Source organism: Propithecus coquereli, unplaced genomic scaffold (assembly GCF_000956105.1).
Source record: "Propithecus coquereli isolate 6110/MARCELLA unplaced genomic scaffold, Pcoq_1.0 Scaffold748, whole genome shotgun sequence".
NCBI lineage: Eukaryota > Metazoa > Chordata > Mammalia > Primates > Indriidae > Propithecus > Propithecus coquereli.
In genome coordinates this window covers 487,522-510,600 of record NW_012153596.1, presented here as the reverse complement: position 1 = coordinate 510,600, position 23,079 = coordinate 487,522, and the positions used below count along the sequence as shown (strand labels likewise).

The 23,079-nt window shown below is 57.4% G+C and overlaps 1 protein-coding gene across 1 annotated transcript; it reads right to left on the bottom strand.

The window, feature by feature from the left end:
* Window positions 1–494: 494 nt before the first annotated feature.
* Window positions 495–15,128, bottom strand: PLXNB3 (plexin B3). Its single transcript, XM_012661965.1, has 35 exons — window positions 15,025–15,128; window positions 13,599–13,706; window positions 11,321–12,367; window positions 10,759–10,938; window positions 10,147–10,275; window positions 9,965–10,065; window positions 9,348–9,477; window positions 9,041–9,197; window positions 8,842–8,950; window positions 8,643–8,757; window positions 8,361–8,486; window positions 8,168–8,284; window positions 7,909–8,002; window positions 7,665–7,834; window positions 7,348–7,499; window positions 7,042–7,147; window positions 6,123–6,253; window positions 5,732–5,908; window positions 5,421–5,616; window positions 5,062–5,301; window positions 4,677–4,987; window positions 4,491–4,591; window positions 4,194–4,417; window positions 3,870–4,048; window positions 3,653–3,719; window positions 3,093–3,420; window positions 2,890–2,993; window positions 2,700–2,793; window positions 2,225–2,397; window positions 1,911–2,071; window positions 1,435–1,582; window positions 1,242–1,306; window positions 1,098–1,173; window positions 901–975; window positions 495–599 (listed from the first exon to the last, which is right to left on the bottom strand). Exons 1-35 carry the CDS (start codon window positions 15,037–15,039, stop codon window positions 495–497), a joined length of 5,811 nt encoding a protein of 1,936 aa, XP_012517419.1. The 5' UTR covers window positions 15,040–15,128.
* Window positions 15,129–23,079: the final 7,951 nt, after the last annotated feature.

Here is a 23,079-nt window from a genome sequence, read left to right as displayed (position 1 = left end):
TAGTGGTGGTCCCAAGGTGGGAGACACCTGTGCCAGGAAAGAACTGGTAGGGGTGGGACGGGTATAGACGGAGGGGGGCAGCTTTCCTGTGGGGCCAGGGGAGATGCGGGTGGGGAGGAGAGCAGAGCCCAAGGCTGCCTGATGGTCTCTTTTTTCTTGTGCAGCAGGTCAGTCATGGGCTAGCAAGTTGAGTCTTGCAGGGGAATGCAGGGGCTGGGGATTGGGCTTTTTCTAGAAAGATGTATGTCGGTTTTATTTCCAGATGTGATTCTCCACCAAGCAAATAAATACAGTGGGGGGAAGGGAGGAGGAGGAACCATTATAAATTAGAAACAAGCCCGAGTGGGGGAGGCAGGCAGGCTGGTGGGGCAGGCGGTGGGCAGGAGCCTGCTGCTGGGCATAGCACCCCAGGCTCTGCTGGCCCCTCCTTGGTCACTGGCTCAGTCCTGTGGCAGCAGGTCCTGCTGGCTGCTCTCTAAGCTGGTGGCCCAAGCTCACAGGTCAGTCACTTTGTTCTCTACCAGGGCAGCAACGTGCTGCAGGCGGCAGGCCAGCTGCACCTTCTGGCCCAGTGGCTCATCCTCCAGGGCGCTGATGATCTGCCAGGGTCGAGGAGGGTGCCTGTCTGAGGCCTACCCCCTGCCCACTGGCCCAGGGCCACCCAGCCCTGCTCCCATCTCAGTAAGAGCCTGGAGATCCAGTGAGGGCTGCCTCGGGCCTCCCTGGGGAATTTGGATGGAAGCCCAGCCCCCTCCCCAGCCTGGGCCCTTCTGACACAGGCTGGCACCCTCCCTCTGCCCCGCCTGGATCGGGCCACTGCTAGGGAGCTTCCATGGGCCTTCCTCTTCACTGCGCCTCACTCCCAGCACCTGCCCCTCCCTGGGGTGCCCTGGGCCTCACCTGGTCATAGTACCTGTGGATGTGGTTGTACAGGCCTTGCAAAGCCTCCAGACAGTGGGGAGCACAGGTGTAATTCTGGGGGCAGTACACAGGGGGCGGTGAGGCCCCAGCCTGGGCCTCAAGCCCCAAAGTCCCTCCCTGCTGTGATAGTCTTTCCCCTGAAATGTGGAGGGCTGTGCCCCTGGGTCATGCCTCACCCCAGAGAGCTCAGCCAGGGCCGAGTTCATCTCCTGGTAGCTGGTCGGGGAGCTCTGGCGAATGTCCACGTAGTATCTGGAGGAGTGGACAGAGTTAGGGGTGAGGCAGCGCCAGCCCCCGGCCCTGATGGCTCTGACACCTACTTTTCCACCATCTGCTTGTAGCGAGGGATCTCCCGGGCGTAGAGCAGCTTATTCACCGGGGAATCCTGCTCCGAGTGGGGGAGGTGCTGGATGTGAGCTGGGAGGTGAAGGAGCCACCAGCCACCTCCTGGCCCCCATTATGCTGCCACTCCCCAGCCAGGGCTGCCCCCTGCTGCAGCAACTCTGCTCTCACCCGGCCCACTTTATGCTCCGAGACGGTGCAGGAGTCGATGAAAGTCTGGGCGATGACTGTGAGGATGGCGTCCACGTTGTCAGACACCCGCATGTCAAAGATGAGCTGTGGGTTCTTCAAGGCGTTCACCCAGAACCGCAGCAGCAGACTGGGGACATGGGCCAGGGTGGGTGTTAGGCCCTGGCCTGCCACTGTAACCACCTCCTGTTACGCTCCAGCCCACCCCTTCCATGGGCACGCTGGCCTTCTGGAGCCAGGGACCTTAGGCAACACATGCCATCGGCCAAGGGCCTTGGCCCTGATTTTCAGCTGGGCCCCGATCTTCCCGTGAGTTCTCACTGAGGGGCCAGAAACCCAGGGTGGATGCCACAAAGCCTGAGTTCCTGTCTTGGACCTGCTACCCCTGCCCTGTGACTGTCCTTGTTCCTCTGGGACTCACCTACACAGTGGGGTGGGGGTGTCAGCAGGAAAGTCACCTGTTAGTCTTCCAGATGTGCAGGGTCTCGGGATCCTCGATGCCATGCTTCTCTGCCAGCTCATCCAGAAAGTCAAACAGGTACTTGACAGCAATGGGCACGGGGCGGTTCACACTGAGGATGGCCTGGAAGGTGTCGTCTACGAACTTCTGCAGTGTACCCTGCCAGGCAGGGGACGAGGGCCATGTGGAGGGCAAGGTGTGGGGAACATCAGTGGCCAGGGCTGCCCCTCTAGGACCCCACTCACTCCCCAGCTCAGTAGGACATCCCCTTGGTGACCTTCCCTGGGGCCTGGCTCCCCTGGCCACACTGACCTTCATGGAGAGCAGGCGGGTGAGGTAGATTTCTGGAATGGCCTTGGCCCGTGCCCGCTCCCGTTCCCGCAGGCTGCTGCGCCGCACCTTGGCCCCCTCTGGCTCCTCCGTGGCCTTCACCAGGTGCCAGAGGCGGACCCCGCCCTCCTCACCATCCTCCAGCATGGGGATGTCTGAGGGCAGGGAAGGCCAGCCTCAGTGTAGCACTCCTGCCCGCACCCCACAGGCCTGGGATGCCACACCCCCTCCCCACAGGGTAGGGCAGGTTGTGGGGCAGAAGGAGAGATGGGAAGAAGGGATGGGGGAGACCGGGAGGGGACGATGGCGGCCCAGGGTCTTGTTCAGCACGACACCCCATGGTTCCGGAGCCCCGGCCTTTGGCTCTGCTGGAGCACTGGTTTGCCCACGGCAAGGCGGACTCCTGCCCTGTTCGTGCTCCTGTGCACAGAGTGCGCGTCTGGGTCAAGAGACTCACTCTCTCCTGAGGGGTGGCTGTGGGCCTGGCTCTGGGAGACGGTGCTGCCGTCGTGCGGCTGAGGGATGAGCCCCACTGTTGCTCCATCTGGGACCTGGATGGGGGAGCAGAGTCTGGGCCCCTTCCCTGGCTGTCCCCAGGCAGGGCCTGCCCTGCTCCCACCCCACCCTGCCTTGTCCCCACCCAGCACCTTGTAATGCTGCAGGGTGTTGAGTCTCTTCCAGTGGTTCTGGGTCACCGAGGTCAAGTCCTCATCCGATAGGGTTAGGTGGCCAGCCAGACCTGAGCGCCACTCTGGAGGGACCCAGGGAAGCTGCTCAGCCACAGCTCCAAGTACCCCATTGGCAACAAGGCAGAGCTGAGCAGCTACAGGTGGGCGGGGCTGGCTCTCACCAAGGTCCAGAGCATGCACTGAGGGCCTCTGGGAGAAGGGGGTGCCCTTGTAGACTTGGTCCAACACCTTCTCCTTGACCTGGGTGATGGTGTCCGTGTCGAGCACCCGGGCCGGCACACGCTGCGCCTCACTGCCCCCTGTGGCCCCACCAGCCCCAGGGCCCACCAACACCATCAGCGTCAGGGGCCGGAACTCCACATCCTCCCGCAGCAGGCGGCTGTCATTCAGGGTCCGTTTTGCCTTGCCTGTCACGGCATCCACAGGGCCCTTGTCCACCTGGTACTGGATGGCCCGGAAGAGCATGTACAGTGGCTCACCAGCCACCTCCTGCAACCACCGAGACGGGCCAGCATCAGCCATGGGGCCGGCAGGCCAGGCAGAGGGCGTGGGGAGTGGCGAGGGCAGCTGGACTTTCTGAGAGCCCCATTGCTAGGCCTCTCCTTTGATGGCTTCCCTGAGGCCTGACCAAGCCCCCTGGGGGATTTGGGCACAGGTCAGATAGGCCACAGGCAGCCCCAAATGTTGGGAGGGGGGAACAGTGCCACCCAGGGCCCCTCACCCTCAGGAAGGCGTAGAGACAGATGGACAGCCAGTTGGAGAGCAGCTTCTCCACCATGGTCTCCGTCCTGTAGAGAGCAGGCCCCAGGTCCCCGGTGAGGATGTCCCTGTACTTCCCTTCTAAGCCACCTCCTGGGGGTGCCAGGCCCTGCCCACCCCAGGGGCAGAGCCTGCTCAGGGTGGGGTGGGGATAGGTCAGTGCCCAGGTCAAGGCCAACCTTCGCAGCATGAGCTTGGGGTTCTTGTGTACATAATGGGCCGCCAGGTCACCAAGCAGAGTCTTCATGATGTCGGTCAGGTACTCAAGCTTGCCGTGCAGGGCCAGGGACAGCAGTGAAGCCACATGGCAGCGGTCCCTCTGGGAAAAGCTAGGCTGCTCCTCCAGGGTGTGGATGAGCTAGGCAGGGGGCTGGCACTCATTTCGGTAAATCCCACGTGTCCCCCCAACTCCCGTGTGCCCAAACCTCATGCCCAGCCCCACTGCCTTTCCTACTGGGGAGCCTGCCCCACCCGCCTGCCCACCGAGCAAGCAGGGCCCTCACTGTGAGGAGGAAGAGCTTGCTGTTGAGCAGGTTGGAGAGCTGTGTGAGGCCTTGGCGCACAGTGGCACGGCAGCCCTCTTCCCCAGGCCCCTCGGGCTTGGGCTGCAGCGGGCAGCCACCATGGCCTGGGAAAAAGGCGCGCTCGGCGTACGCGTGGTAGTCCAGGAAGGGGATCCCGCTGGACTCTAAGTCGCTGCTGAGGTCGGTCATCTCGGTCATCAGGTCTGCACGCCAGGAGGCAGGTTGGTGTGGGTCCAGGCACAGATGGGCGCCCCAGTCCCCAGGGCCCCACCCTACCTGTGAACTCTTTGCGGCACTGGTCGCCCACACCGGTCTCCAGGCTCTCCAACTGCACCAGCACCTTCTGGTAGTCCCGCAGGGCCTGCTCGCTCTTGTGCCTGCGGGGGCCAGCGTCAGCTCTGAAGGGCCCAGGGTGGGGTCCCTGGACTGGTGGGGGGTCGTGTGCGGGCGGGCGGTCCTCACCTGTACACCAGGGTGAGCAGGAGCACTGCGGCGACCAGCACTGCGGCGCCCCCGGCCAGGCCTGCCTGGGCCTCCGCGGGGAAGGCGGGGGGCGTGGGCTCGGCCTCGTACTGCACAGGGCCCAGGGCCAGCCGCACGTGGCCCATCTGCACCACGAACTGCGGCAAGGCGTCGGGGCCAGCGGGCGGTGGCGCGCGCGGGGGTGGCTGGCAGTACAGGTGCGTGAGCGTGAGCGTCTTCACCAGGCACTCGCCCGTGCCGATGTGCGCGCGCACCTCCTCCTTGCTGCTGCCCAGCGTGAGGCCCTCGCCCTACGACACACGAGCCTGAGCCCCAGCTGGCTGCGGGCGCGGACCAGGGCCGGGCGGGGCAGAGGCGGCCTCACCTCCACATCCAGGACGTGGCCAGGTTTGAGGCGGTAGGGGCGGCCGGGGCCCTCTCGGCTCAGGGGCGCCAGGCGGGGGTTGGGCTGGTACAGGAAGCGCTGGCCCCCGCTGGCGCTGGTGAAGTCCACGTGCATGTTGTCTAGGGCGAAGAAGACTCGCTGCGGGCGGGCACCGTTGGGCACGGCGGGGCTCTGGCACAGGAGGAGGCTGGACGAGTTGACGGAGCACACGGTGGAGCACTGGGGGCATTCGTGGCAGGGCACCGGCGAGTGAGCTGGGGCTTCCCTGCTCGCCCCACCACACCCCCTCACTGGGCACAGCCTGGGGCAGTCCTGTTGCCTGCTGGTGGGGGGCTCACCTGCAGCAAGCCGCCCCCAAGCTGGATACAAGCCTGGGTGTCCACAGCAGAGGCCCCGCAGCTCCTCCTTGGGTTTGGGCCCTGGGGCTGTGTCCCTGAAGCCTGTACCTCCTCCACAGCCTCCAGCCACACGGACAGTAGGGGCCGCTGCACCACATTTAGGCCTGTGCCCCTGACACGGATCAGCCGCCCTCCCCTGTGCCAGGGTGGCAGTCAGTGGGTGAACGGGCAGTGCGCAGCCCAGCCCCAACCGCCCACCGTCTCTCCGGCATGGTGTGTGGGCTGGCCCACGGGCCAACCAGGCTCCTTACCCCCGGAAGCTGGTGCTGGGCTCTGCTGCCACAAGCTGGGGGTTGACAGTATAGTGGAAGGGGCTGGCGAGCAGTGTGCGCTGGGCATGGCCAAAGACCACGAGGACCACTGCTTCTCCTGGGGCAGCCTGCGGCATCGTGCGGCACACGATGGCCTCAGGACACACTGGCTCCTGGCTGCAGAATATGGAGAGGGGTCTCTCATCTTGGGCTCTGACTGTTTTCAGCCCCAGCCTTTCCTTGCCCAGGCCCCCAGGAGAAGCCCAGTTTGATTCCTTCAACAAGGCAGAGACAACTGGGGTGGGCACAGCCATCTCTCTTGGGATTTGATGGCCCCCACCCAACTGCAGCCAGGCTGGGACCAGGAGGGCAGGTAGGGTCAGATACTCACATGGGACAGGGTTGGCCGCCCACAAAGGCGCTGACGTTGCCTCCTGTCTGGAGGTGCTGCCCATGGATGGTGAGCTGGGTGCCCCCTGCCTGGGGGCCCCACCGAGGACTCAGGCTTAGGAGGACGGGGTCCTGGGGAACAGGGCAGGCCGGAGAGGCAGGGCAGCCTGGCAGTGCTTCCTCACCTGGGGCTCATCCCCAAGGCCATTGGACTTGGAAGGACAGGCTCACTTCTTTATCTCCTGGTGCCATGGCTGACCGTGCCCTCCTTCTGGCAGTGCTGTCCCCAGGTTTTTGTAGCTCCACACTGGCCAGCTGTCCTCCTGTCTGTCCCTGCCCCACGAGGGGGGCTCTCTTATCCTCACCACCAGGCTCTCCCCTTGGGATAGCGTCCTCCCCAGCACAGCTTGCATCCCCCAGGCACCCTGAACTCCAAATCCTGAGATCCAGTTGCCTCCTTGAAGTGCCACTTGTGTCAAGCAGAACTCCTGATGCTAACCCACCCCTGACCCTCCTGCTCTCCCACTGCCCTGGGCTTCCTGCACCAGAAGTGGCCCCACCAAGTGCCCAGGGCTCAGGCTAGTGCCAGGAGGAGTCCGCATTCTCCCGCCACCGCCGTGCCTGCCAGCAGCCAGGCCTGCAGCAAGTCCTGCCAGCTCGCTGCCCCACACTGGCCCGGCTGCCCACCATACTTGCTGCTTCGCTGCTCACCTCCCTCCTGGACAGCCACCAGTGGCAGTGTTCCTACTGTCCAGCTACTGCCCCCAGCTTACCCTCCACTCAGATCACGTGGCTTCCCTCCTGGACGTGCTTCCTGCTACTTGCAGATCCAGTCTAGCGTCCTCACTTAGGCATCTGCTCCTCCTGGCGCACCCTCCCACCATCCTCCGCATGGGGACCACCCCAGGGCGGGCACTGACCTGGTAGGTGAAGTGCTGGCTTGAGATGCCTGGTGGCCGACTCTTAATGGCCACCTGGACTGGCCCGGTGGTGCCGCTGGGTGCAGGAGACGTGACACACACTATCCTGAGGAGCCAAGGCCCGGGTCTGCTCAGGGCCTGTGGGAGCCATGGGGAGCTCTCTCTCTCCACCCTTCCCCTGCTTGTGTTCCTTTGTGCTGTGACCCAGGGCCACGCATTTCTTGGCTGCAGCCTCACTTCTCTCTGGGTGGCCAGTTTCTGGGGCCTCCCCAGGAGGGCGTCCCCCCCACCCACTGGGGACCTCACCGGGCAGAGGTGCGGTAGAGATCAGGATCGGGGCTGCAGGGCCGGCCAGCCACGCTCACGGCATCCCGCACGTCGGCAAAGGCCCGGCCCAGGTTGGAGCCCAGGATGGTGACAGCCAAGCCACCCTCGGGGGGGCCAGTCAGGGGCTCAATCTGTAGCAGGAAAGGGTGGCAGATGGGATCCCCAAAGCCACACCCTACTCTGCAGAGGCCGGGCCAAGCTGCTAGGTGGCCTGTGGGAGGACAGACAGTGCAGGGACGCTGGGCCATGCGGGCCTGGCAATGGGCAGCAGTGGGACCCTTGAGGTGGGGGCTCACCACGTCAATGCTGGGCATGGGACACAGCAGCTGCACAGCCGCCGGCGCACACAGCGGCCCGTAGCGACAGGCAGGCTGGTCGTCACTGCACCACAGGCAGCCCAGGCTCCCATTGGCTGCCTGGCAGTGGCTGCAGTCGGGGTGGCCCACAGCACAGTCGTACAGGGTCACTAGGGAAAGTGAGGCAGGATGCTGAGGCGCCTCCCTCCACCACACCGCGCCCACCTCACCACCCCCAGCTCACCATGAAGAGCGTGGGCGTCATCCAGCCGCTGGGCCTCGCCCCGGGTGACATAGACGGGCACCCGGAGCTCCTGCTGGGACACAGAGGTCCGGAACTGTGGGCAGAGGGCAGGGTCAGGCTTGGTCCCCGCTCAGGGCACCTCTGCCTCCTGCTTCCTCCAGGACTATCCCCACCAGACTGGGAGCCCGGGACCAGAGGTGAAGAGGGCATGGAGGAAGCTGAGGGCCCAGGGGTGTCCGAGGCTGCAGAAGTTGCCCACCTGCTGGGCCTGGCAGTGGATGACGCCCGTGTCCGCAGCGGTCTCCTCCAGGGTGGCTGGCAGCCTCCACCGTTCTCCGGGAAGCTCCAGCCAGCAGAGGTAGGAGGCAGGCCGGCCCTGGGGGAGGATGTGTCAGGATCCCGGACGCTCTCGGCACTCCCCTACCCCGGCCCCAACCCACCCAGCTGCTCACTCGGAAATGTTGAAGGTTCCGCACATGCAGGGCCAAACGGCTCTCCCAGCCCACAGGCACCAGGTGGGGACTTGCCAGGCCCTCGACCTGGGGGCAAGCCCCTGGGCCACGCACCTGGACATCCACCTGGGGAAACGAGACCCTTCAGCCTTTCGGAACTCGAGGGGCCTGCTACCTGGGCAGGGCTAGGAGGTGTAGGGGGCGGGCCTGCCTCTGCCCTACGGTGCCCTTGGCTGTGGGGGCCAAGCAGCGAAGGGAGCCCCACGGGTCGGGCCCACCCACCTCCTGGGCACTATACACAGTCCTCTCGTCCTCTGGGCAGTGGTCCCCGTACACACAGTGGCTGCTCTGGGGGCACCAGTGGCATCGCCAGAGGCTGCCCACGCAAGCGCGGCACCTAGAGGGGCAGGGGGACTGCTCAGGCTGGGTGCCATCTGCGGTTGCCACCCCTACCCAGCGGGAGACAGGTCCAGGAACTCACGGGGCAGCCACCTCCAAGGCCTGGACAGCACTGCAGTCGTAGAAGGAGAAGTTGGCAGCAGCCACAGCCACGTTCTCAAACATTAGGGCCAGGGGCACAGTGACATGGTCTGGGAGGGGACAGTAGTGGCAGCGCAGGTCACGTGGCTTCTGCCTCCTCTACCTTCTGCCCCAGCCCCCTACCCCAGCAGCGCCCTTACCTGTGCCTGGAGGGTTAAGCGGCACTTGGTCTTGGGGAGGTGTGACACACGACACATGGGGCCCTTCCACGTGAGCCAAGCTCTCATAGTCCCCGAAGGCGCAATGGAAGTATTCATCCACAGCCAGAGTGGGCAGCTGTGGGACAGACAAGGTGACCTAGGACACGGGAGGGAAACAGATCAGAGCAGAGTGGGGTGGTGGGCAGGCCAGAGCCCCTGCTAGGGGCGGGAACAGAGGCAATGGGAGAGGAAGAGGACAGGCAGTGGCCGTGCTGCCTGGAGCACCTGGCAGCAGTGGAGGCCTTACCTGGCCCTGCTCCTGGCGGGGTCGGTGGGCTGGCAGCAGATTCTGGATGTACAGGCAATGGCTGTCCTCGTAGCTCCACAACCACTGGTTTGGCTGGCCCGCCCGCCCGCACTGGCCCTTCCGGGTACACCTGCCAGGTAGGGGCCCCCGAGGCACTGTGTGGATCTCAGGCTCCCCCGATGACCAGCAGCAGGGGGCTTGAGTAGATAGCCCAGCTGGAGCGCAGTGAGCAGGGGGCCAAGAAAATAGAGCTTCATGGCCAAGGTGTGGGCTCTGGCCTTGACTATGAGTGAGAGGGAGTCATTACAGGCATGGGGAGAGCACACAGTGTGACTTAGGGTTGCCTTGAAGGATTCCTGGGACTGCTGCGTGGGGCGCAGGCTGGAGGGGAGCTGTGCGGGCAGTGAGGAGTGAAGCGGCTGGGCCATGTTGGAGGGGGCACTAACCAGATTCACATCTCAGTGGGATGGGGCAGGATGGGGGACCTCAGCAATGGCTCTGAGCCTCTACTTCAACAGGCAGGGCTGGCCTCCTGGCACACCTAGAGCTGCTTCCAGGTGCATCTCCTGGTGCACAGCACCTGGTGGCCAAAGCCTGGGTGCAGGCCCCATGCTCACCTGCCCTGGAGGACACACCAGCCGCACAGTGGGTCCTGGGCCTGGAGGCAGCTGGTGCAGTCAGGAAACTGGGGGCAGGCTGCCACAGTTACCCGGTCCACCTGGATGGCAGTGGGGGAGAGAGGCAGTGGGTACACAGACTCAGGCTGCATGTGCCCAGCCCCTCTCAAGACAGCCCTCACCTGTTGGGCAGTCAGGACATAGAGGTGGCTGCCACCGCTGTCCACCAGCAGGTCTGGGCTGATGGCCGAGCCTGGAGGCCCCACCTGCTGGGAGTGGTATACCTGGCCTTGGGAGCCATTGAGAAATACCTGGGTGGGGGTACAAGGGCAGATGGCCAGAGACTGACCGCTCAGGGCACATGCTCTCCTCCCCGTGGGGGCTCTTCTTCAGGCTCCCCTTCCTGCCAGGCCATTGAGGGGTGGACATATCACTTCCCCATTCAGCCCCTTAGGGCTAGGACACTCTCCAGGGGGCCCTTGGATGCCAGGGGCTGTTCTGCCAGCTGGGAGAGGCAAGAGTTTGCCTCCAAGACACTTCTGGGGCCAGGCTGGCTCTGAGCACCAGGCCCTGCCCACCCGAACCCCATGCCACCCTACCCACCCTGACCATGGGCTCCCCTCAGGTGGAGAAGGCAGGGCTGTAGGAGGTGGCATCCAGCCAGCCGGCAACATGTGGCGAGACACAGGCTGAGAGGTGGAGGGTGCCAGGGCTTCCCTGAGCTGCTGCGGGCAGGGGCACACCCAGTCTGGCAGTGTGGGGCTGCACTAGGACACCCACTGTCAGGCACCCACCTTGTGTAGCTGGCCCTTGGCATCCCCCAGGAAGGCTATCGTGTGCCCATCTGCCTGCAGGGCTGCTACGGCGCTGACGTGCTGCTCAAGCTGCAGCAGGGGCTGGGCCTCCAGGGGCTGGCGGCCCGCGATGGGGCTGGGGGTGTGTTCATCGCCACAGGGGTACGCCCCCGGGGAGTCCTAAACAGGTGTGGGGGGGGATCAGAGCCCGGAAGAGGCAGGAAGGACCTCCTCCCAGCCCAGAGAGATAGTCCGCAGGGTGTGCCCAGGTGGCCAGTGGGAAGAGAGCCAGCGGGCTGGCGGGCAGGACCAGGGACCCTGGGGCAGAGCAGTCAGGGCTGGGGGCGGGTAGGAGACTTAGAGACCAAGCTTGCCCCTCTGTGACATTCCCTAGCCAAGAGATCAACGAGTAGTTGTCACAGAAGAGCACCTCATCCCATGCCGTGAGGCCGAGAGGTGCCACCCATCCACACCAAGCAGTGTGAGGGGCGCCAGGCAGAGGTGCAGAGAGAGGAGGCAGGAGCGGCCACCAGAATTCAGGAGCTCAGCCCTGACCACTCACAAGGGGCAGAGTGACGCAGCGTGACGTGACACCATACTCCACAGTGGCTTCCTCTGTACCGCTGGGGCCCCGGCCCCCTGCCGTGTAGCACAGTCGCCGGGCCCGCTCCATGCTCCTGTCCAATTCAGCCAGGGGAAAGGCACATAGGGCTGCCTGCACCCCCCTCGGGCCGGCAGCAAATGCCCCTAGCAGGGTGCCCGGGGCAAGAAAAGCGGCCTGGATGAGGCCCTGGCCCCGGCAGGCGATGGGCACTTCCACGTAGGAGTAAAGGTTGGCATCCCCCAGGCACACGCGGGCCACGTAGGAGTGGTACTCAGCCTGGGCCCGGGCCCCGCGGCGGCGGAAGACGAAGTAGGCAGAACGGGCATCAGCAAATGCCCCCACGTAGCTGTTGTTGTAGTCAGAGAAGTCAGCCACCACGAGGCGGCCCAGGCCCTCACTGGAGAAGGGCTGAGGCCCAGCCAGCCGGCGCACGGTCAGGGGTGGCACCCCTGCTGACAGCTTTCCTGCTAGGCCTCTGGCCACGAGTAGGAGGTCCCGGCTTGGCAAGGGCACCACCAGGCCCACCGTGGCCACTCCTGGGGCATTGGCAGCCACAAACTGCCCATCACCAGGGTCCTCAGCCTGGTACAACACCTCGGCCACGTTCCCGAGGCGCCGCTTCTCACACACGCCCTGTCGCACCTGCCCGCAGGCCACCAGCTCCTGAGCCTGGCCACTCACCAGCAGCAGCTGGTTAGCATTGTCAGTGAGCTGAGCCTGGGGGCACTCGGCCGGGTCACGGGAAGGCACACAGTCGGGGCTGTCGATGACAGGGCCAGTGACAGCCACAGCCTGGAGCTGCAACTCAGGGCTGAGCTGGAAGAGGCGGTTCACCGCGCCGACATAGAGTGTGCCCTGGCTGGGTGCCAGTGCCAAGTGGTTGAAGGTGGTGTTGGGTGCCGAGAAGCGATGAGCGCCAGTCAAGGGCAGTGGTGGTGGGGCCAGCAGCAGCAGCAGCAGCAGGAGCTGGAGGCCGAAGGGAGGCCCGGGAGCCATGGCAGGGGCCTGTGGGAGGGCACACGCAGAGCAGAGGGGCTGAGGCAGAGGCCGGCCAGAGGAAGGTGGGTGGAGAGAGGCCAGAAGACTCGGGCTGGGGAGGGAGGGAGGCAGAACGACAGGGACAAAGAGAAGCAAAGAGAGGGCTGAAGAGAGACAGAGGGGCACAGACAGGGGAACAGAAAGAGGGACAAAGAGAGTGTCCTTGAGCTAGGAAAGGCGGGGAGGTGCGGAGGCATGCGCCTGCATGCACACAAGGGACAATTCTTTCATCCTCTGCTTCATATGCATCTAGATGCTGCAGGGGGCAGATCCTGGAAAGCCACAAGAGCATGAACAGAGGGGCAGGGCAGAGAGAGGAGGGACACAAGGGAGGGAGCCGAGGCTGAGCCCAGAGACACGGTGGAGGACAGGGAAGAAGGAAGCTGGGCCCTGCACCCACTACCCAGAGGAGAGAGATGGCTTGGGACACAGGGAGGGACGACCACGGGCCCCGACGCCATCGACGCCAACATAGCCTGCCCCAAAGATGACAAGGAGCGGGAGGCTGGGGCAGAGGCCGGGTTGGGGGAGAGCTGAGAGCTGGCCAGGGGGTGCTGGGAGAGGCCCGGGGCCAAGAGGCCGCGCAGGGTGCAGTGGTGGAGGGAGGTCTGCCCCTGCCTCCCGAGCCCCAGCGGTCAGGGTCAGGGCCTGGCTCCAGGAGGGCCCTTGGGGTGGGCGTGTTGACTGAGAAGAGAGGGGAGAAGAGCGGGCCAGAAAGAGAGATCTTTACCAGGGGCGCGGGAAGCCAGAGGGATAGCTCCAGGGTGCAAGTGGCAGGGCCCTGGGCGGAGCCCGGGCTGCAGGGCTCTGAGCGCTTAGCAGTGGCTGCGGGCAGAGGAGCACCAACTGGCTGCCTAGGTGACACACAGAGCCCCTGGGAAGGGGGCAGAAGCTGGCAGTAGGGCCCAAGGTCCAGGTCCCAAGTTCAGCTGGGGTCCAACGGCCAAGTGTGTGGGCATGTGCCAGTTAGGAGCGGGCCTGCTGCCACTCAGGCCTGGAGCAGAGCCCTTATCTCAGGAACACAGACGGCAAGGGCACAAGCACTTCCTCCTGGCCCTGCGTATCCATGGCAGTGTATGCTGGGGGAGCCCCACACCAAGGCTTCTCTGTGCATCCTGAGCCCTGGCCTGTGCTATCTCACTCCATCCTGTCCCTCCCGGGGACATGTTTGGGGATACGGGGCCCAGGCACTTACCACCATGAAGGGGTGCAGCAGAGGGGTGTCCCAGGCAGTGTGGCACATCTCCTCAGTTCGGCTGCCCAGTGGCAGTGGTGATGGGCACGAGATGGCTGTGGGGGCATTGTCCTGAGTGGGAGGAACACAGTCGAAGCTCAGCCCCATTCAAGCCAGCCCCGCGGGGTGTGGGGCAAGGGCCTGGTGACCAGGCTCCATCACAGCTGGCAGCTTTGTCAATAGTGGCCGGGCTGAGGCAGCCCTGCCTCCACCCCAACAATGTCCCCTCTGTCCAGAGGCCCAGGCCAGGGACCCACTATCTGGTGCTCTTACCCCCACCCAGGCTGTTCTGGCACTTCCCACCCCCAGAGAGACACCCCCTGGAATCTGTGGACAAAGGGACGGGGTTTTCTCTGGCTAGTCCTCCCCATCTGGCCCTGCAACCCCTGTGTCAGTGAGTGTGCCCCTCCCTGCATCCCTCTGGGTCCCTGTGAAGGGCATGAGGTAGGCCTCAGACCCCCCAGGACAGGGCCAGAGGCGCTGAGCCCCTACAATGCCAGCCTCAGCCTCGGTAGCCTGGTGCCCAGCTGAAGTGCCAGCCCTGGCCTTCAATGCCTGCCTTTGTCCAGGCTGGGGCAGGGGCGGTGCTGCCAAAGGTGGCCCATCCAGAAGACCTCCCCACCCCCGCCCACAATAAGTCTGACCAGAGAGCAAGCAGCCAGGCTGTCCCCACCCAGTCCTGCCCCTGAGGACCAGCAAAATCGTGCCAGGGACAGCATGGTGGTGGTGGGCAGTGCCACTGGAGGATGCTGCTTGAGAGGGGCTACGCCACCAGGAACCCAACTCTCAGCATCAGGCATGATGTTGGGCACTGCCCACTCCCTCCCACGTCAGGGAACACCATTCTGTGATGGGCCTAGACCCTCCAATTGGGCTGGGGAAGGGAGTGGAACCAGCAGCTGGCTTCCCATGTCACCTTCACAGGGCACTCTGGCCTCAGGGCCCATGGCACAGGAGTGAGTACTCTCAGGTTGGGGTGTCCGCCTCCCCCACAGCACAGCAGCAGCAGACTCCAGGGCAAGATGGTAGCAGTGGCAAGGTGGCAGCAGCTACTTCCACCTGGCTGGGCCGGTTGGGTGGCTGTGGGGGACGGGAGCCAGGCAGGCAGCCTCCCTACCCTGTCCCCAGCCCGGGCTGGTGCTGGCTTTCCTATTCAGCTTCCCACCTGCTACCTCCAGGGCTCCGCTGTCAGGGAGCACCATGCCACCGGACATCAGGGGGTGTCCTTTTAGGTAGGACTGGGCTGGCTCCCGAGGGCCTTTCCATGACCCTGGGCAGTCGGCCCTGCAGACCCTGGCTTCTTCCTGGCCCAAGCACAACCCAGGCAGCACCCCTCGGCCCAGTGGCACCTGCACCCCGTGCTGGCCTACCAGCCCCAGTTCCTGCCTACCTGGTGGGCCACCATCAGGGGCCAGAGAGCAGCTGGCGGTGCCAGGAGTGTGTCCCTGCGGAACCCCAGCCTCCCTGCCCACAATGCGATGGCGCCCAGCGCCACTCATCCCTGCCACCCTGCTGGGCAGCCCAGCCCCTCCCCGCCCGCCCCTTTGCCCAGCGGCGCAGGGCAGGGCGCTGCTGCCCTCTGCTGGCCTTGGCAGGCACGCGCACCGCTGGCCGCGGGCACCTGACTGCAGCAGGTGAGGGCGGCTACTGTCCTCCTCTCAGTTGGGCATGTGGGCATTCCATAACCTTCCACGAAGTGCCTCCTGGGTGCCAGGCTTGGTATTGGCACTGGTACCATTCAGAAACAAAGCATTCTGTGAATGTTAACACATTTAGTCCTCCCAACCACCCCAGGAGGGGGTACAATTATCTCGTCCCTTCACAGGTAGGGAAACTGAGTCATGGGAGGTTACGAAAGTTGCACAAAGTTGCACAGCTAGAAGTGACAAGGCTAAGAGTCAATCACAGGGCTCCTGCTCTTAACCATTAGGCTATGTGTCCTTGAAGCATGAACCTTGGCAGGCACCGGGGCAGGAGGGGAGATGTGGGCTACCCCAGGCCAGGCCTGCAGGTGACATGCCCCTGTAGTTTGAGGAAACCACCAGTGTTTCCCGCTGCCTGGAGCATAAGGTTGGTTGAAGGTGGGCTTTGAGGTCAGCAAATCAGGGAGGGTCTCGGCAGCCAGGCCTGAGAACTTGGGCTTTTCTCACCATGTCCTTGTAAACAGCTTTGCATTTGGCCAAGTGCAAACTGGTGGCCCTGGGGCAGAGAACGTGGGGAGGCCTGGACCAGGGGCGGCCATGGGCGTGGAGATCCAGGGAGGCAGGTGCTGAAGACTTGGTGTTGGATGGGGGTACAGGCAAAGGCAGGAGAGTCCAGGGGACCCTGGGTCCTTTCTGCTGGGGTGCTGTTCTCTTCGGGGCAGGGTCACCAGTGGAGGGACAGGCAGAGGGGAGGATGGCGAGACCGAGGGGTCCACAAGGCAGGAGGAAATGGTCAATGAACTGGCCGTTGGGGTTTTGGGGTGAGAAGCTCAGCTCAGGGTGACTGGGGTGCTAGGGCTGGGTCTCTGAAGGGGGATGAGGGGCATGGGGGAGAGTGTTCGACCTAGAGCCAGAAGGCCCAGCAGATGCGGAGGGCGGGTGCTGAGTGCGTTACTGCTTCCATCTGGGCACCTGCTCCACAGATGTTTTGTTCTGTTGAACGGGCTGGCAAAGAAATGGGGCGCAGAGGTAGGTGACTTGCCTAGGGCGGTTGCTTGAGTTTGTTTGCCAGCAGAGAGTAGAGATAGAATTTGAACCAAGGAGTTCCAGTGCCGGGCCGTGCTTCTGACCACCGGCTCCAGAGCCTCTCACATGTGGCTGTGGAGGACACAGAGATAAACCAGTCAGGTCCACGTGCTCTCCCGAGGCACCTCTTTCACTGGGAAAGGACACCCTGACGCACGTGAGCCAGCTAGCATCTCTCCCAAACTGGGAAGGCGCCTTCCACCTGACATTGGGAACGTTTTTTCCTACCTGTCCACAGAGAGATCCATGTACAGGCGACACCATTTCCATAAGTACATGTGTACATGGCCTGCTGGTGGTAGCCACAACGGACCTATGCTGGTCTGCTGGGCTTGAGCTTCCTATGCTGGGGTCTTGTGCTGGATGTGTCCTGCAAATGGTTCGGTCCCCTCACCTCCACACTCCGGAGATGTGTCCACCCGGCCCCACACAGACCCGCCTGGCCAGCTGTATGGGACCCCGTTTGCCGGTAGTCCTACTGGTCTCATGCTGTCTCCTTGCTGTGTGCCAAGCTCTCCAGAGGCTGGCAGGGGACTTGCTGGGCCAGAGGGGGCATGGGCCTGGAGAAAGAGCTTTCCATGCTGGCGTCCCTGCCAGCCCTCCCACTGCCACCGTATAGGTGTTATTTCTTCTTCTTCACGTCTTCACCAACGCCTCTGCCAGTACAGTGGGTGTGAAATGAACGGTCTCTTGCCGGGCTTTGAATCAGCATTCCAAGATTACTGGTAAACACTGAAGCTCTTATTGTTTCTTCTTGTTCTGTGAAATGCCCGAGCATGTCTTTTGCCAATGTTTCTATGAAGGCTGTGTTTTCCTTATTATTTTGTAGGCATTCTTTAAATATTCTAGATACCAATCATTGGGCTGCATGTCTTCTCCCCACCTGTTACTGGTCTTCTCAGTTTGCTTATTTACCATTTGATGAACAGAAGGTCTTAATTATTTTATTATTATTATTATTATTATTTGAGACAAGGTCCCACTCTGTGGCCCGGGCTAGAGTGCCGTGGCGTCAGCCTAGCTCACAGCAACCTCAAACTCCTGGGCTCAAGCGATCCTCCTGCCTCAGCCTCCCAGTAGCTGGGACTACAGGCACCACCACCACACCCGGCTAATGTTTTCTAATTTTGGAGAGACGGAGTCTCCCTCTTGCTCAGGCTGGTCTCAAGCTCCTGACCTCTAGCGATCCTCCCGCCTTGCTAGGATTACAGTTGTGAGCCACCGCACCCAGCCGGAAGGTCTTAATTTTAATATAATAGCATTTATCAATCTTATCTTTTATGTATTGTAATTTTTGTCTTGTTAAAAAAATCCTCTCCTACCCAAGATCATAAAGATTTTCCCCTATGTCTTTTTTTCTAAATCTTTTTTTTAAAATAAGTTTTTATTCATATTCAGGTCTTCAATCCATCTAGAAGGAATTTGTTTGTCTATGGTGCGAAGTAGGTATCAAGTTTGATCTTTTTCCGGGTGGATGTTTACTGTCTCAGCCTGGGAGTTACCCCGTTCCTCACCACTGATACGTAGCGAGCCTGGTGTCATATGCCAGCCCCACACCTGTGTGGCTGCAGGCTTCTGTCCCATTGGTTTATTGTCTACCCCGTTTTACTTTCTAAATCTCTAAAGTAAATCTAGATACTTGGGAGTCACTCCTTTTTCTTCTTTTTTTCTTTCTCTTTTTCCTCTTCCTTGCTCTCCCCCTCCTTTTTTTGCTCCTCCTCATCTTTCAAAATTATCTTTCCCATTCTAGGCCCTTTAGTTTTCTTAGAAACAGCTTGTTGAGTTTCATGAAAAACTCTGTTGGGATTTTTTGGGGGTGGTGGTGGGAGATTTTTTGAATTTTGAATCACTTTGGAGAATAGCGTCCTCTAAAGTACTGAGTTTCCCCATCTATCAACACAGTGTATCTCTCTGCTAATTAAGATCCTTTCAGTACATTTTTCTGTAAAGGACTTGCACATCATATGTTAGATTTATTACTAGGCTTTGCTTTTCTATGATGTGGAAATGCTATCTTTTTTATATTTCACTTTCTGACTGTGTTGCTGGTATATAGAAAAACAACGAATTTTTGTGTTTTGATTTTGTATCAGGTGACCTTGTAAACTCTCATAGTAAGTCTAAGAATTATCTTTGGATTCTCTTTGTGAATTCTTTTTGGTTTTCTGCTTACACAATCATGTCATCTGCAAGTAATGACCATTTTGTTGCTTCTTTTCCAGTCTTTTACCTTTGATTCTTTTTCTTGCTTTACTTCTCTAGACAAGTTGAATGGAAGCAAAGGAAATGTTCTCGATGTTTCATTATTAAGTATGACATTTGCAGGGGGTATTTGGTAGATACCTTTATGAGATTAAGGAAGTCCCTTCCATTCCTAGTTTGCTATTTGTTGAATTTTTTAAAAAATGCTTTTTCTGAATGCCTTGAGATGATCACAGGATTTTCCTCCTCTAATCTGTTAACGTGGTAAATTATGTTTATTGATTTTTTTAAAATGTTAAACCACTTTTGCATTTTCTGGGCTAAACTCAACTTTGTCATGATGTATTTTTATCATATACAGTTCGGGATTGTCTTATTTTTCAGCCTTGGATTATCCTTGTCTGGGTTTGGTATCAAGACATCATAAAATGAGTTGGGGGGGCATTTCCTTTTTGCTGTTCCCTGGAATAATTTGTCTAAGATAGGGGTCATCAGTTACTTTAAAGTTTTCTAGAATTCACCTGTAAAACCATCTAGTCCTTCCTTGGTTTTGTAGCCTCCTGCCCCTCCCCCATAAATTTTAAAGTACTGATTCAATCTCTTTAATAATTATGGGATTGTTTTGGTTTTCTGTTTCTTCTTGAGCCAGTTTTTTTATTGTGGTAAAAAGTGCATGACATAAAATTTACCATCTTAACCATTTTAAGTGTACAGCTCAGTAGTGTTAGATATGTTCACACTGTGGTGAAATAGATCATCAGAACTTTTCATCCTGCAAATGTGAAACTCTGTACCTATCAAACAACTCCCCCTCCCCTCTCCCCCCAGCTCCTGGTGACTATCATTCTACTTTCTGTCTCTATGAATTTGACCACTCTAGATACCTCATAAAAGTGAAATTATATACTATTTGTGTCTGGCCTCTTTCACTTAGCATAATATCCTCAAGGTTCATCCATGTTGTAGCGTGCATAATAGGATCCCCTTCCTTTTTAAAGGCTGGATAATATTCCATTACTTGGAATGTATGAATAACATTCCATACATTTTGTTCATCCATTCATCTGTCAATGAACATCTGTGTTGCTTCCACCTCTTGACTATTGTGAATAGTGCTGCTCTGAACGTGAGTGTGCAAATATCCCTGCTTTCAATTCTTTTGGATATACATCCAGAAGTAGAATTGCTAGATCATATGGTAGTTCTATTTTTAATTTTTTGAAGAGCCTCTGTACTCTTTTCCATAGTAGTTGCACCACTATACAATTCCACCAACAGTGTGTACAAGTGTTCCAATTTCTCCACATCCTCCCCAATGCTATTTTTTTTTGGAGACAGAGTTTTGCTCTGTTGCCCTTGGTAGAATACAGTGGCGTCACCGTAGCTCACTGCAACCTCAAACTCCTGGGCTCAAGCGATCCTCTTGCCTCAGCCTTCTGAGTAGCTGAGACTACAGGCGCGAGGCTAATTTTTCTACTTTTAGTGGCGATGGAGTCTCGCTCTTGCTCAGGCTGGTCTTGAACTCCTGACCTCAAGTGATCCTCCGGCCTTGGCTTCCTAGAGTGCTAGGATTACAGGAATGAGCCACTGTGCCTGACAATTTTTTGGTTTTGTTTTAAAAAATTATTGTTAACTAGAGTCACCATGCTGTACAATAGATCTCCAGAACTTATTCATCCGCATAACCGAAACTTTGTGCCTTTTGACCAACATCCCCCCATATCCCCCACCTCAGGTCCTGGCAACCACCGTTCTACTCTCTGCTTCTGTGAGTTTGACAGTTTTAGATTCCACATATAAGTAAGAACATGTAGTATTTGTCTTATGCCTGGATTATTTCACTCATCATAAAGTCTTCCAGGTTCATCCATGTTGATACGAATGGCGGGATTTGTTTCTTTTTAAAGGCTGGATATTATTCCATTGCATATATATACTACATTTTCCGTATCCAGTCATCTGCTGACGGGCACTTGGGCTGATTCCATATCTTGGCTATTGTGAATAGTGCTGCAATGAACATGGGAGTGCAGATGTCTCTTCAACATACTTATTTCATTTCCTTTGGATATTTACCCAAGAGTGGGATTACTGGATCATATGGTGGTTCGATTTTTAATTTTTTGAGGACTCTCCATACTGCTTTCCATAATGGCTATACTAATTTACATTCCCACCAACAGTGTGCAAGGGTTCCCTCTTCTACACATTAACACTTGCTATCTTTTGTCTTTTTGATATAGACATTCTAATAGGTATGAGATGATATTTCACTGTGGTTTTAATTTGCATTTCCCTGGTGATTAGTGATGTCAGACATTTTTTCATATACCTGTTGGCCATCTGTAAGTCTTCTTTTGAGAAATGCCTGTTCGGATTCTTTGCCAATTTTTTAACTGGGTTATTTTAATTGGGTTAGAAAATATGTTTTCTTGCTATTGAGTTGTTTGAGTTGGTTATTGTTGGGAAATAGGCTAAGAGACGTGAAAGGTTTCAGGAGTTTTGCAGGGCTTTGCCTTGAAGGAATCTGTGGACATGTTACTTCACAGAATAGAAGCTGCTTCCAACAACGACAAGCATTGTCAGAGGATGTCTGCACAGCAGCATTTCTTCTTTGCTGCCGGCCATCGCCTTGAGCTTTTCTGCAAGGCATAAGCTCGGTTTGGGTCCTTGGTGGAGAGGGTGATTAAAATGCCTGCCCAGCAGATAACATGCAGCTGGAACTATCCCAAACTTGAAGGCTATTCCTGCTTTGCTCCTGACTACATGTCTCTGTGTTTAGAAGAAGTAGATTAGAGTAGTACACAGACTCAGTGTTCTCATTTTATACATTTTATCTTTAATTTGTATGCTCAGCTAGGTCTGTTTCTAACTTAGGGTTTAACATGCTTATCTTAGAAAAATTTTGTAACTGTCTATTCTTGTAGACAGAATTAGGTAAGGTTCCCCTGGAAACCTCAAAGAATGAGCTGTACACATAATTCTTTAACAAAAGACAACTATTTTCTGTAACAATAAATACTGATGTGGGATTTCACTGGGAACCTCACAGCTCACAGGAATGCTGGAGGACGCCTGACTTCCTCATCACTTTAAACTGCACTTTGTCTCCGACTCAGTTATTTCTCCGTCTCTATTCCTATTATTTCCAAATCTCTTGCGATGATCCTGCCTTGGGACCTGTTTTTCTGGGAGAGTAGCTAACTCCCGGCAGGTTATATCTTTTGGATATTAATCCCTTATCAGATGTATGGTTTGTGACTATTTTCTCCCATTCTATAGGTTGTCACTTCACTTTATTTTTTGCTGTGCAGCTTTTTCGTTTGATGCAATCCCATTTATTTGTTTTTGCTTTTGTTGCCTGTGCTTTTGGTGTCATATCCAAAAAATCATTGCTCAGACCAATGTCAAGAAGCTTTTCCTCTATGTTTTCTCCTAATAGTTTTACAGTTTTAGGTCTTAAGTTTAAGTCTTTAATCCATTTTGAGTTTATTTTTGTACATAGTGTGAGATAAGGGTCCAATTTCATTCTTCTACAAGTGGATATCTAGTTTTCCCAGCACCATTTATTGATTAGACTGTCCTTTCTTTGTTGTGTTTTCTTGGCATTTTTGTCAAAGATCAATTGACCGTAAATGTGTAGGTTTATTTCCGGGCTCTCTAGTGTGTTCCATTGGTTTATATGTCTGCTTTTATGCCAGTATAGGTTTGCAATATATTTTGAGATCAGGTAGTGTGATGCCCCCAGTTTTGTTCTTTTTGCTTGAGATTGTTTTGGCTGTTTGGGGTCTTTTGTGGTTCCATATGAATTTTAGGATTGTTTTTTTCTATTTCTGTGAAAAATGTCATGGAAATTTTGATAGGGATTGCTTTGAATCTGTATATCACTTTGTGTTGTATGGTCATTTTACCAATATTAATTCTTCCAATCCATGAACATGGGATATCTTTCCATTTATTTGTGTCTTCTTCAATTTCTCTCATCAATGTTTGATGTAATTTTCAGTGTACAGGTCTTTCACCTCCTTGGTTGAATTTATTCCTAAGTACTTTATTTTATTTTATTTTTTGTCTCTATTATAAATGAGATTATTTTCTTGATTTCTTTTTTGGAAAACAAAATGAATCTTCTCTGGAAGTTTTCTTTTTTGGAAAGTTCGTTGTTCATGTATAGAAATGCTACTGATTTTTTTTCTGTCTTGAGACATGGTCTCACTCTGTTGCCTGGGTTAGAGTACAGTGGCATCATCATAACTAATTGCAACCTCAAACTCCTGGGCTCCAGAGATCCTCTTGCCTTAGCCTCCCAAGTAGCTGAGACTACAGGCATGTGCCACCATGTAAGCTATGATTGTGCCACTGCACTCCAGCCTGGGCAATGGAGTGAGACCCTGTCTCTAAAAAAACAAAAAAAAGAAAAAGAAAAAAAAAGATTTTGTGGCTTAAGATATGAAGATATGATCTATCCTAGAGAATGTTCCATATGCTGTTGAGAAGAAAGTGTATTCTGTTGG

Bases quoted from the DNA above. Each gene is read 5' to 3' on its own strand.
- PLXNB3 (XM_012661965.1), bottom strand. The intron at 1,583-1,910 runs GTGACTTTCCTG...CCATGTCCCCAG, and splicing joins CACATCTGGAAGACTAACAG to TCTGCTGCTGCGGTTCTGGG. The intron at 1,307-1,434 runs GTGAGAGCAGAG...CACTCGGAGCAG, and splicing joins CGGAGCATAAAGTGGGCCGG to GATTCCCCGGTGAATAAGCT.